The following is a 12,858-nucleotide window of genomic DNA, read 5'->3' on the forward strand; positions in this document are numbered from 1 at the left end:
TTTTAGAGACTTCTTCCTTCATCATCAAGCCAGCAAATCAATACTTCCTTTTTTTCTCAAAGATACTATAAAATATACAGTAAGTGTATACTTCTTAGTGAGAACCATCATCTGTCTCAGTAAATGTACTCAGTTACTCTGCAGTTCTGTAAATATGATTGTTCAGTTGAAGCACTGTGACTACTTTCACTTGTGATGTCAGTGACATCTTTGTACAGCTGTGATGAACACTGAGCTTCAGACCTCAGTGTGAATCTACTCGTCTTACATGCTCACTTTACAGAACTTTATGGTTAAAATCTATACATGGGATGAGAAAAACAACATCACTGATCGTTGTCTGCATTACTACCAGTGAGACTGATGACTCTCGAAGTTCATTCATCATTGAATCCATCAGTTTGAAAGAAACGATGAAACTTCTCTGACTAAAGAAAGATGATTTATGTAACACTGTGTCATCCATCTTTTACAGTTTGCCAGTGTCACCTCTAAAGCTTAAAACTAGAAAAGTAAAGAATACATACAAAACATCAAATGAAACACTCTAAACAAATAAAAGACTCCAACTTACAGGAAGGAGACTTGAGTCTTTCTTAGCTTTAACATCAGAGTTCACAATCCACACATAACTGAGGTGAAGGAAAAAAATGACAAAGGTCAGACATCTGAGGGGCGAGTGTTCACGTCTACCCTCAACACACAATGCTACAGGATAGGAATAATCCAAATACCACTCTGCATACTGGATCATATTGGATACTTCTCCCTCTCATGTTGACCTGAGGGCAAACAAGATGCTACACTGTCTTATTGTTCATCATCTTATGGTGAAAAAGTGGTATTACAAGGCTAGCACTAGCTAGCTAGCATGTGAAACAAAATACATAAATATATTTGTGAACTCTCCTTGGGGGTTTCATAGCAAACTTTCCATGAAATTTTCTCAGACATATTCTACCAGGATCCAAACTCTCAACTCTCACAAATGATTGTGGGGTCCTTTCTGATGAACACGAAATCTATTCCCACTATGTCATGGTTCTGAGTTCTGGATATTTTCTGTGGTCCTGTTTGGTTTTCCTTGTCTTTCCTGGTTTTATTTTGTAAAGTTCTTTCATGGTGTTGTCTTGTTTTATTTCCTGTTTTTTTCCCCCTTTGATTGTTGGATTGGTTTCTCCTTGTATGCATTCGTTTGACCTGTGCCTTGTCACCACCCTGCCCATGTGTATGTATAGCTCGGCCTTTCCCTTTGTTCTCTGTTGAGACGTCTGCTATGTTACCTCTGTTCTGGTCTGTGATGTTACCCTGTTTGTCTTACACTCATGCTTCCTCGTGTTCCAGTGTTTCTGTCTTGGTTTTGGTCCTTATCTGTATTTGGATGAGTGTTTTTGGATTATTCCACCATCCCTGCAGCGTCTTTTGTTATCTTTCATAAGTTTTCATTAAATTAGTTTTGTTTCCTATTCCTGCCTCATCCCTGTGTCCTGCATTTGGTTCCTGATGCTAAAAATACCCTTACAAACAGGTGTCACAGGGGTGATGCTTCTTAACTGCATGTCATCTTATGTAGATTTTCAAACCACTCTCGTCACCTAAACATGTTCCACATATCTCACAACACCACCCCTCCCCTGAGTCCTGGTCAAAATGGAAACTCTACAGATCAGTGTAGTTCATTTTCAATGCATCCAATAATTTCCTGTAAAAAACACATAATTTAACTTGTAGATTCTGTGTATCTTCGGTTTAGATCATCTATTTGTATTTCTGTGTTGTAATATGTTGTAGTGTAGTAGATAGAGTAGTGAAGTAGCACAGCAATAGTAGCAGTTATAGTAAGTCAATGTGTCTTGGCAGCAAATATGTAGCACAATGGGACTAGGAGAAACAGTATTCCACACCTCTGGATGTTTTTATTAATATATTGTGGAAATGACAATAAACATGACTTGAAACATGAATCTAAAAGTTTAGATCTTAGATGAGAGTTTTAACTCCAGAACACTTGAAGAGAAGCTATACTGTTAAAGGTAAAGATCTGACATGTTTTTTGAAGTTCACCATTGGAGATATATTTTTCCAACAGATGTTTCAGGGCGATGACTTCTCATGTGTATATTTAAGTTATCCTTTTGATTGAAGGTTTGACCACATATTTCTTAAAGATCATGGTGTGAAGTCAAATACTTACTGGAAATGAATCATTTCCCGCATGTTTTGCAACAATATGGTCTCTCATCTGTGTGAGTCATCATATGCAAATTCAAATTACTACTCTGACTGAAACTTTTACCATGTTTTGCAAGACTACAGCTTCTCACCTGTGTTACTTCTCATGTGTAGAGTTCAATTACTACTGTTACTGAAGGTTTTCCCACAGATTCTGCAACAATGCGGTTTCTCATCTGAGTAGATTGTCAAATACTTTATTTATGCAGATAAATCATAAAATCTTTTCTCATAGATATTACAAAGGTACAGTTTCTCACCTGTGTGAGTTCTTGTGTGGACAACCAAGCTACACCTCTGACTGAAGGTTTTCCCACATGTTTCACAATGATAAGGTGTCTCACCTGTGTGAACTCTGTAATGTGTCCGGTCCAATCCCTACTTTAATTGAAACATTTCAAATATATCATGAGTGGACTGTCATATGGTCTGTCATTGATGACCAGATAAGAAATATTTTGCCACACGTTTTACAAGAATACGTACTCTCGCCTGTGTGAATCCTGGTGTGAAAAATCAAACCACTATTATGCGTGAAACTTTTCCCATAAAATTTACAACAATACGGTTTCTCACCTGTAATGTCTCTTCATATTGGACTAATATTTAAAGGTTTTCCCACAGACGTCACATGTTACAGACTTTCTACCTGTGTCAGTATCACTCTGACTCTCTGTCATGGGAGAGTTGTCTACATTGTTACTGTGTCTTGTGTCTCTGTGACGTCTCTTCTTTGGATTCAGCTCTACATTTCTAGTTGATCCTGAGTCTACATGTTTGCTTCCTTCCTGATCTGAGTCCTCAGCTACTGGAGAGATGGGAGAGAGGAGCTGGTCACTGTTTGGTTCTGGTTCCTCCTGGTCCAGACTGGATTTCCCCTCCTGGTTACAGAGCTGCTGTTCAGTGAGAACCTGTTCCTGTGGGAGGTCTAGAAGGACAAAGAGACACAACAAAACGGAAAACATGTGTGGTAGTTTTAATTTTCTTAAAGAAGACATTTTTCTGCTGATGAGACGAGACTAGAATGTTATTTGATATTATAACATGTAATTCGAATATCAGATACTCAAAATACAGGATCTCTTCACACAGCCTGACTGTCTTTCTAAATGTGCATGCCTGTCATTGGATTGGATTAGAGGCCTATATGATGTTAGTGGACTGTTGTTGACCCAAACAAAGAAGTTTGAAAATAATAGTATTTTACAAGTTTCTGTTTTGCACCTCATGAAGTTGTTGCCCCCTGCTGACTTTTTATCTACAATGTCTGACTCGAGTTTATAAATGATCAAGGAAAACACAGCAGGCTGCAACTTTGGAAAGAGAGATGCAGAGTTGTAGAGCATATCCAGCATCAAAATAAAATGACAGATGTACCCACTGTGAAGGTCCAGAAGTAATACTGAGTAAACGTTCATTTCCGTCTTCAATAAGAAAGTTTGTTATTGTGCTGTGTGTATATACACACACAGCACAATAACAAACTTTCCATATATATATATATATATGTGTGTGTGTGTGTGTGTGTGTGTGTGCATGTGTGTGTGTGTGTGTATGAATACGAGACAATAACAGTGTCAGGGTGAATAAACTTGGTCTTCAATTCAAATAATTCAAATAATATAGGAGTTAAATCAGTCTGTAGATGTTTGTTTTGTCTTTGGGGAATGCAGAGTTAATATTCCTGCTAGAAAATGATGATATGATCCGAAATGAGAGATTTAAAAAGATAGCGGAACAAAATGTTGACTGTCGTCCACTGTCGGACCTTTATCGTGGGACACCAGGCGGAAGTGGTTTGTTTTTTAAACTCCGTTAGTAGTGTTGTGTTACTGTGTTTGTGGACTGAGCTGGAAGACGGTTGTGTCGTGTCGTCGTGTCCAGATAAATATTAGAGCTGTTGAAGTAACAATGTCTTCAGCTGAGAGTTTGAGAGAGTTGATCATCGAGCGACTAACTGCTGCTGCTGAAGAAATATTCAGAGTCGTTGAAAGAACTGTCGTCCAGTACGAGGAAGAGATCGATCGTCAGCGCAGACTGCTGGATATCACCTGGAAACCCGAGATAAAGTTACACAGAATAGGTGAGTAGAACTAGAATGGTCTAAATGAAGTAACTAATGAATGGAAACACACAGTATGGAGAAGACACAGAGGAAAGACACTCAGCTACAAGACTGATAACATGCTAAGAGGCTAACTAGCACAGCTAACGCTACATGGACTGTTGCTACTCAGTGCTAGCTAACATGGATGTGGTTAGCCTAGCCACCATAGCACATGTTTGTCACTGTGATCTATCTTCACTGGTGTGCTACAAGAAACACTCAAAATACATTCTCCATGATTCACTAAACATTAACAATGATTAGATCGGAAGTTCTTGGAAAAGGTCTGTTGTAGTGTGGACTGACTTTACTGGCAGCAGCCAGTGTGTCGGTGTTCCGTATTAAATTTACAGTTTAAATGTCACCTGTGTTTTCTTGTCATCACATTAGTAACATTTCTGTTGTGTCTCTTTGTCCCTCCAGACCTCCCACAGCAATATGTCTGGACAGAGGAGGAGGTTCTCAGGAACCAGCAGCTCTGTAACCAGGAGATGAACTCTAGTCTGGAACAGGAGGAACCAGAACCTCCTCAGACTAAAGAGGAACTGGAGGAACCAGAACCTCCTCAGATTAAAGAGGAACCGGAGGAACCAGAACCTCCACAGATGAAAGAGGAACAGCAGGAACCAGAACCTCCACAGATGAAAGAGGAACCGGAGGAACCAGAACCTCCACAGATGAAAGAGGAACCGGAGGAACCAGAACCTCCACAGATGAAAGAGGAACCGGAGGAACCAGAACCTCCACAGACGAAAGAAGACCAGCAGGTAGAACATCTTGTACTGAAGCGGGAGACTGATTCCTTGATGGACACTCTTACTGATGAGGACAGTGAGCTCAGTGAACCAGAACCAAACAGTGACCAAAATATGGAATTAGAACCCTGCCATAAATCGTGCGCGCGCAACGAGACTCGCGCGAGCGTAAATCAAACATCCGCGCGTGCATTCGCAAATGAGCTGCACCATTGAATTGTTTTATAGTATAAAGTCTTTCCACAGACAGAGTTTACTTCGCAAGACTTTGTACTACAGCTCTGTTTATAAACATGTCGCTTTCTTGAAGTAAACAAATCCCTCGGTGTATGTTAGAATAGCCATCTGACACTGGAACAAATGTGTTTTTTGGGGATGTAAACAGCCTAAATAGCTATTAGGCTATCTTTGGACAAACTGATTAGGCCCTATGTGTCTGACTCTGACCTCAGTAGTCACGGAGAAGTGACTGCCCGGGACAACACAGAGGGAGCAGCCCGTCTGCTGACTTGCTCTGGCCGGCTAACCTATGTCGTCATGGGGGACAAAACGATCCAATGGCTTTTAGAGGTTTACCACCGACTGGTTAAATTATTTTTAGGAGATAAATGTTGGTCTCATTGATGAAATCTAACACTTGTGGCAGTAGCATTAGTTTGTTTGAATTAAAAGTGAAGCTTCGTGTGTAAGTTATTGGACAGAAGAGTACGCTGCCTCGGGGCTGTGCATAAAGCCTGATGCGGGGACAGACAGAATTACTGCAAAACAGGAGTAATTGGAAATAAAATTTTCAGATTCCTTTTTTTAGACCTAAAAACAAGGAAACTATTAGCTCTAGGTCGAATTTGTCTGGAATTGTCCTATAAACAAAAAATTATCACCCAAAAATGACTGCCTTTTTAAAATAGTCCATAGATGTCTGACATGTGACATTTCCTCAAGTGCACTTTTTTGTTCTCCACAGCATATTCTGAGACGTCACATCCTTGAGCGAATCCTGAACAAATTTGAGGTAGCTCTCAGCCGAACTCCACTGGATCTGGATTTCATGGAGTTTGTGTGTCGCCAGGAGATGTACCTCCTGCAAGCACTTGCAAGACATGTGGACATACCCCAAGCTATTATTCAAGCTGTTCAGGAGGTTTTTCGACTTGTCAGGCAAAATTTGGATATAACAGCACCAGATCCTGCAGTGGTAATTGGTCTGAGAGGACGTCCGAGGTTTGACATTGACAGAGAGCAGTTGGCTGAGATGTTGCAGACAAATCTCTCAGTGCCCTGCATTGCCAAACTGCTTGGTGTTTCTGAGCGCACAATATTTAGGAGGATGAAAGAGTTTGGCCTGTCTGTTTCAGAGCTTTATAGCTCCATGAGTGATGAGGAGTTGGACAATGTGGTGGTGGCCATAAAGAATGACATGCCCACTGCTGGTTACCGGATGGTTAGGGGAAGGTTGCTGTCCATGGGTATTCGTGTGCAGTGGGCAAGAATGATTGCCTCAATGCATAGAGTGGATTCTATTGGCATCCTCTCTAGACTGGCTGGTCTTGGCTGCACTGTGAGAAGGACCTATTCTGTGCGAGGACCCCTCTCGCTTGTGCATGTGGACACAAACCACAAATTGATAAGGTAATGTGTATTTTTATTATTTTTTTGCTTTTTTAGAGAAGAAACACTCATTTTAATATTCAGTCTAGGTCAATCAGGTTCAGGTTCAGCTTTATATGTGTCCTTGTAGGACAATTATTTCAAATCAGTGTTTCAAATTCAGAGTGTCATTACAGTTTGTTTTTGGTTTCCTAGATACAACATTGTAATCTTTGGTGGAGTGGACGGATATTCAAGGAAGGTAAGACTGCATTTCACTTGAGTGGACACAAATTAAAAAAATATATGTGTGTATATATATATATATACACAGTATCTCACAAATGTGAGTACACCCCTCACATTTTTGTAAATATTTTATTATATCTTTTCATGGCACAACACTGAAGATATGACACTTTGATACAATGTAAAGTAGTCATTGTACAGCTTGTATGACAGTGTAAATTTCCTGTTCCATCCAAATAACTCAACACACAGCCATTACTTTCTGAACCGTTGGCAACAAAAGTGAGGGCAAGGCAGGCAAGGCAATTTTGTTTGTATAGCCCGTTTTTACAAACAGTTTGTCTCAAAGGGCTTCACATAGCATCATAACAACATCCTCTGCCCTTAGACCCTCACATCGACTGAGGAAAAACTCCATGGAAAACCCTTTTGACAGGGAAAAATCGGAGAAACCTCAGGGTGAGCAACAGAGGAGGGATCCCTCACCCAGGACGGGCAGACGTGCAATAGATGTTGTTACAGACAAGAAAACAGTTTATAACAGAGAATGTGAGAAACATGGAAATGTTAACAACAGCTGAAGGAGGAAGCTTCTGGTAGGAGAGGAGAGGAGAGGAGAGGAGAGGAGAGGAGAGGAGAGGAGAGGAGAGGGATCCATGTAACCAGATGTGTCCCCCAGCAGTCTAAGGGCCCGTCCACACGGAAACGCAAAAACGCTGAAACGCAGAAGTTTTTCATCGTTTTGGCCGATCGTCCACACGTATCCTGTAAACGCATAGCCCTAAAACGCACTTTTCTGAAAACGGGTCCCAGGGTGGAGAAATTCGCAAACGCAGCTCTTGCGTTTTCATGTGGACGGCGAATACGGGGAAAACGATGATGTCATCGCCACACTCCCGAGCAGCCTTCCACATCCCGCGAGACGTCTCGTAACAACATCAACAACAATGGCGGACTACATGCTAGTTTTCCTGCTGGAGACGATATTGAGCCTATTAGGGTTACTAGGGCAAAATATCATGCTCCTGTGTCACCACGCTGAGCAAAAAAGGCGATTTGTAAACAGCGCTCAAGATTTGTGCGCATGCTCCGCCTCTTCCTCTCCGTTTTTGGTGAATTTCTGAAACTGAAACAGCGCCACCTATAGGCCGGAACATGAAGTAGCGTTTTCGGTCGTGCTGAAACGGATCCGTGTGGACGCGGATATTTCTTGAAACGATGATCGAAAATGGAGAGGGAAAAGATCGTTTTCGTACGTGTGGACGAGGTCTAAGTCTATAGCAGCGTACACCCCTAAGTGAAAATGTCCAAATTGTGCCCAAAGTGTCATTTTTTTGTGTAGCTACCGTTTCTTTCCAGCACTGCCTTTACTTGTCTTGGGCATGGAGTTCACTAGAGCTTCACAGGTTGCCACTGGAAACCTCTTCCACTCAGCCATGATGACATCACAGAGCTGGTGGAGGTTAGGTACCTTGTGCTCCTCCACCTTTTTTAGGGTTTTAGGTCTGGAGACACGCTTGGCTGACATTGGGGCTGACCCGAATGATTTTAAGCTTTGTTTGATGCTTTGATGTTCTAATGGCAAATAGAATTTTTTTATTTTATTTTTCATTATTTTTATGCTTCGAACCCCCAAGAAAAGGTATTAAGAACAGTCCTAAAGAATTCTTTCATACCACTTTTTCAAAAATGTTTTTACAATACACAATTTCAACTACATTACCTATTGTATTGAACTACTGTGTTTTTAATGTTTTTTTATTTGTTTTATGCAGGTGATGTACTTGAATGCTTCAACTAACAACCGGGCATCAACAGCCTTTGGCTTCTTCCTTGAGGGAACTCAAAGACACGGAGTCCCTTTAAGGTGATTTCATAGAATAAAGCATTTTCTTTGTCAAACTAGCTCATACTATGATACTTGTAGCTGAGCATATCTTTGACAGACCTTTGGTCAACTGTGAATTTCAGGGTCAGAGGAGATCAGGGAGTCGAAAATGTGCAGATTGCGAGATTCATGTTTTCTGTGCGTGGGACTGACCAGGGAAGCTTCATCTCTGGTAAAAGTGTTCATAATCAGAGGTAAAGTGCAATATTTCCATTAACTCACTTATTGCCATGGAATCTTTTATTCTTCTTTATTTAAGATCCCCAGTAGCTTCTGAGGTCGATAATCTTACTGGGTTCCTCATACAATAATACAAACACTGACAGCATGCAGGCATGTTAGAATATCCTGGTACTTTTGGCATACTGCATCTGATATACTATGTACTCTATTGGGACATACTAATTTTTTTTCTGGCATACTAAATAGTATGGTACCATGGGTATTGGAACACAGGGCTGGTCTTTAGTGAACTATTGTGTTTATAAAATGGCTACCAAGTATGGCTGCTGCACTCTCTTTCATTCAAAGTGTGATAAAGTGTGAAGTGTCAGGTTGTTGAGAGACATACACACACAAATGCACACACACATACACACATGTACATAGAGACAACCACAACCTGCCTTGGATTTAGACTACTTGTTTTTTCCCTTAACACTGTATTGTCATCCATAGGATTGAGCGTCTCTGGCGGGATGTCAGAGTCATAGTACTGTCAAAGTACTATCAGTTACTGCACTCGCTGGAGAATGAAGGACTGCTGGACATCTCATCAACAGAGGACCTGTTCTGTGTGCACTATGTCATTCTTCCAAGACTTAAGACAGACTTGGAGATATTTACAGAAGGCTGGAACCATCATCCACTCAGGTTTGAAGGCAACCAGAGTCCAGAGCAGCTGTGGCAAATTGGACTGATGCACACAGACATGGACCAGCTGGAGATTCCAGAGGTACTGATCATGTTTTAATATTAACAGGCATTGTTAGCAACCTGAGTTTGCTTTATTGGATTGTCACTGAAGTTAGTTATTTTTAATAATGTTCTTTGTGCAATAACTAAGCATTGTCCAAATTATACATCCTATCCTGTAGAGCTTTTTAATCAACCAATAATCGATTATTAAATTAATCGTCAAGTATTGTGATAATCGAGTAATCTTTTTGAGTAATATTGAGTAATATTTTAGGTTTCTTTGTTCCTTTATGACAATAAACTGAGTATCTCTTTGGTTTGTGGACAAAACAAGACATTTGAGGATGTCATCTTGTGGTTTGTGAGACACTGATATTATTCAATATTTCTTAACATTTTATTGACCAAACAACTAATCGATTAATCGCTTAAATAATCGACTGATTAATCGATAATGAAAATAAACATTAGTTGCAGCCCTACTATCCTGTGAGTCTTACTCATTAAGAGAAACCTGGAACATCCTTTTTATCAGCAATTATATGCAAGTCATGTGCTATTTGTACTTTATAGAGGTGTTGCACACAGTGTTTTGAGGATAGTTAACTAACCAGTGGTTTCAGGCTGCCATTTTGGAAGAAACTCAAAATTACAATGAATATAGCCGGCAATTCATGAATTCAAATCTTTTCATGCTCAACGGAAGGATTAAAGCCGCAGGCAGCAACAGGCAGTTTCTGTGCTACTCTGACTTGTTTTTTAAAAACTAATAATAAAGCCTTGCTTATGATTTTCAGGAGCCAGATGTTGACTGGGAAATCGCTGGGGACTACAATGGAGAGGAGGAGGATGCTGGGATTGTTGTCCCCGATTTTGAGTGCCCTTTGAGCCCAGAGGAAGTAACTGAAATGCAGTCTGTACTGGAGGCAATGGATCCACACACTTCAGTCAAAGAATTTTACCTACTCTGCCGCGAGTTTGTAGCTCTAAGATGAGGCTTCATCAGCTCTTGCTAAGCATTTCCATTTTTTCCCATATTTGAACATCCTACATGTCAGCCGTCTGTGTGAATGGACAGTACATGATTGATAATATCTACTGTCAAATAGCTACAGAAAGAAAGCTGGCAGCGACTGTATGAACAAATAAAGACATTGAGAAGAACGGCTGACCGTTTTACTAACTTCAAGTGTCACTGTCTTTTTTAACACTATTTGTCTTATCTCTGCTTAATGAAGAAATGTAGACTAATACAGTGTTTTACCACTGTTAACCGTTATGTCACGAGCAACTCTCTGCAGGCCTCCATATCTGCTCTGCTCACATTTTTTCAGACCAAGCAGCTGATTACAAAAACTGGGAGGACAGAAAGGGTAAAAATTACATTAATATCAAAGTGTCTAAAATGACGAATATACAGCTAATATAATTGACTTACAACAACAGAAGGAGGATAAATACAATGGTTCAGTTTAACCAGGATAAAGATCTACATTATCTAGCTGTATTTTCAAATACACTATGCTTATGAATAAAAAGCATGATTTCTGTTGTATGATAATAGTCCTGATGATGTCATAGTGATGTCATCAGGGTTTTTAAATGGCGAGTCTGAACTAAAAAAAATTAATCCATAGTTCAGAGGAAGCTGACACGTACCAGACAAAAAGGATTGAATGTTAGTTATTTGCTAAAAAAAATATATTGCCCTTCAGAGATTGGGCACATCCTCAATCTTACAGTGAGTGTGATGAAGTTAAAGATCTGAGAGTAGGTTACTACCAAATGTATGCCTTGCGTTCTTGAGATTAGCATTGCATAGCTCATGGTGAAGACATGAACTATACATGATACAGTGTCAGTCAACAATTTGGACACACCTATTAATTGTTTTTTCTTTACATTATACCATTGTCTACCTTTTAGAATAATAACATAAAAAAAGAATCAGATGGAGACTTTTTATTATATTATTATTGCTCTCAAACACATATGTACATTCTCTTCTCGTCTGGAACAACACTGGTTGCTCTCATGGCAGAACTGATGTATTTATGCACGACCAAACTCCTTAACTTTTCTATTATTGCTCTATAGGAACATTCTCTTCTTGAACAAGAAAATAACATGGTTGCTCTCACAGCAGAACCGATTTATTTATGCACGCCCGAACCCCTTACTGTAATGAAGAGCCTGTGTCATGACGTTCACAAACTCTGGATAAGAGCTGAGGTGCCTTGTTGGAAATGTAACAGAGTTGGAGCATGCATTAACTATTGGGAAGCATATGGTTTGTTTACCATAGGGCACTCCACAGTCATGATCAAATTCTATGTCAATCCTAAATCTGTCTCTCTCAGTGGATGTGGTAGGTACATGGGCCTGTCCGGTAAGCCACTGAAGAAAGGAACTGACAGTGATCATCAGTGATTCATCGCTCTTGTCCTTCATCTCAACTTCTTCGCTCTTGTTTTTGTCCTTCTCAACCTCATCACCCATGTTTTTGTCCTTCTCAACCTCATCGCCCTTGTTTTTGTCCTTCTCAACTTCATCGCTCTTGTTTTTGTCCTTCTCAACTTCATCGCTCTTGTTGTTGTACTTCTCAACTTCATCGCTCTTGTTTTTGTCCTTCTCAACTTCATCGCTCTTGTTGTTGTCCTTCATTTCAACCTCATTACTCTCCAGGTCATCTGAAACAAGTTGGCAATTAAAAATCAATACATAGAAATGCATATCTTAACCCAAGCAATGTTACTAAATGTACCTATTACTTTTAAATGCTGTTTTTTAAAAGTATATAGATATTTTCATGAAGAAAACCAAATGAAGTATTCCTGCTTCATGTCATTGTTTCAATCTCCAAACTGAGCATGAGTTTTTAAAGGTTTTTACAATCAGGAGAAATATTCTAAAGCAAAATCCACTACAGTACTATAGTATCAGGAAACTGAAAATAATGACTAAAGAAAGCCCCCCCCCCAAAAAAAGAGACTAAAATCAAAATCCATTTACATTGACTAAATGCTGACAAGAACAACCAACTAAAATTTCACTACAATTTCAACTACAACTTTCAGTAGGTGACTAAGACTAAAACTACATTTAAAAAGCTTGTCAAATTA

The 12,858-nt window shown here is 39.8% G+C and overlaps 1 protein-coding gene across 1 annotated transcript; it reads left to right on the forward strand.

Moving 5' to 3' along the window:
- The first annotated feature begins 4,065 nt into the window (after positions 1 to 4,065).
- Positions 4,066 to 12,485, forward strand: LOC311489720 (uncharacterized protein). The gene is made up of 8 exons (XM_084546933.1): positions 4,066 to 4,315; positions 4,763 to 5,106; positions 6,059 to 6,723; positions 6,898 to 6,943; positions 8,706 to 8,797; positions 8,902 to 9,012; positions 9,497 to 9,773; positions 10,534 to 12,485. The coding sequence occupies exons 1-8, from the start codon at positions 4,144 to 4,146 to the stop codon at positions 10,729 to 10,731; spliced, it is 1,905 nt and encodes a 634-aa protein (XP_084403059.1). The 5' UTR covers positions 4,066 to 4,143; the 3' UTR covers positions 10,732 to 12,485.
- Positions 12,486 to 12,858: the final 373 nt, after the last annotated feature.

This window comes from Chelon labrosus (assembly GCF_963514085.1).
Source record: "Chelon labrosus genome assembly, chromosome: 6".
NCBI classification, from domain to species: Eukaryota; Metazoa; Chordata; class Actinopteri; order Mugiliformes; family Mugilidae; genus Chelon; species Chelon labrosus.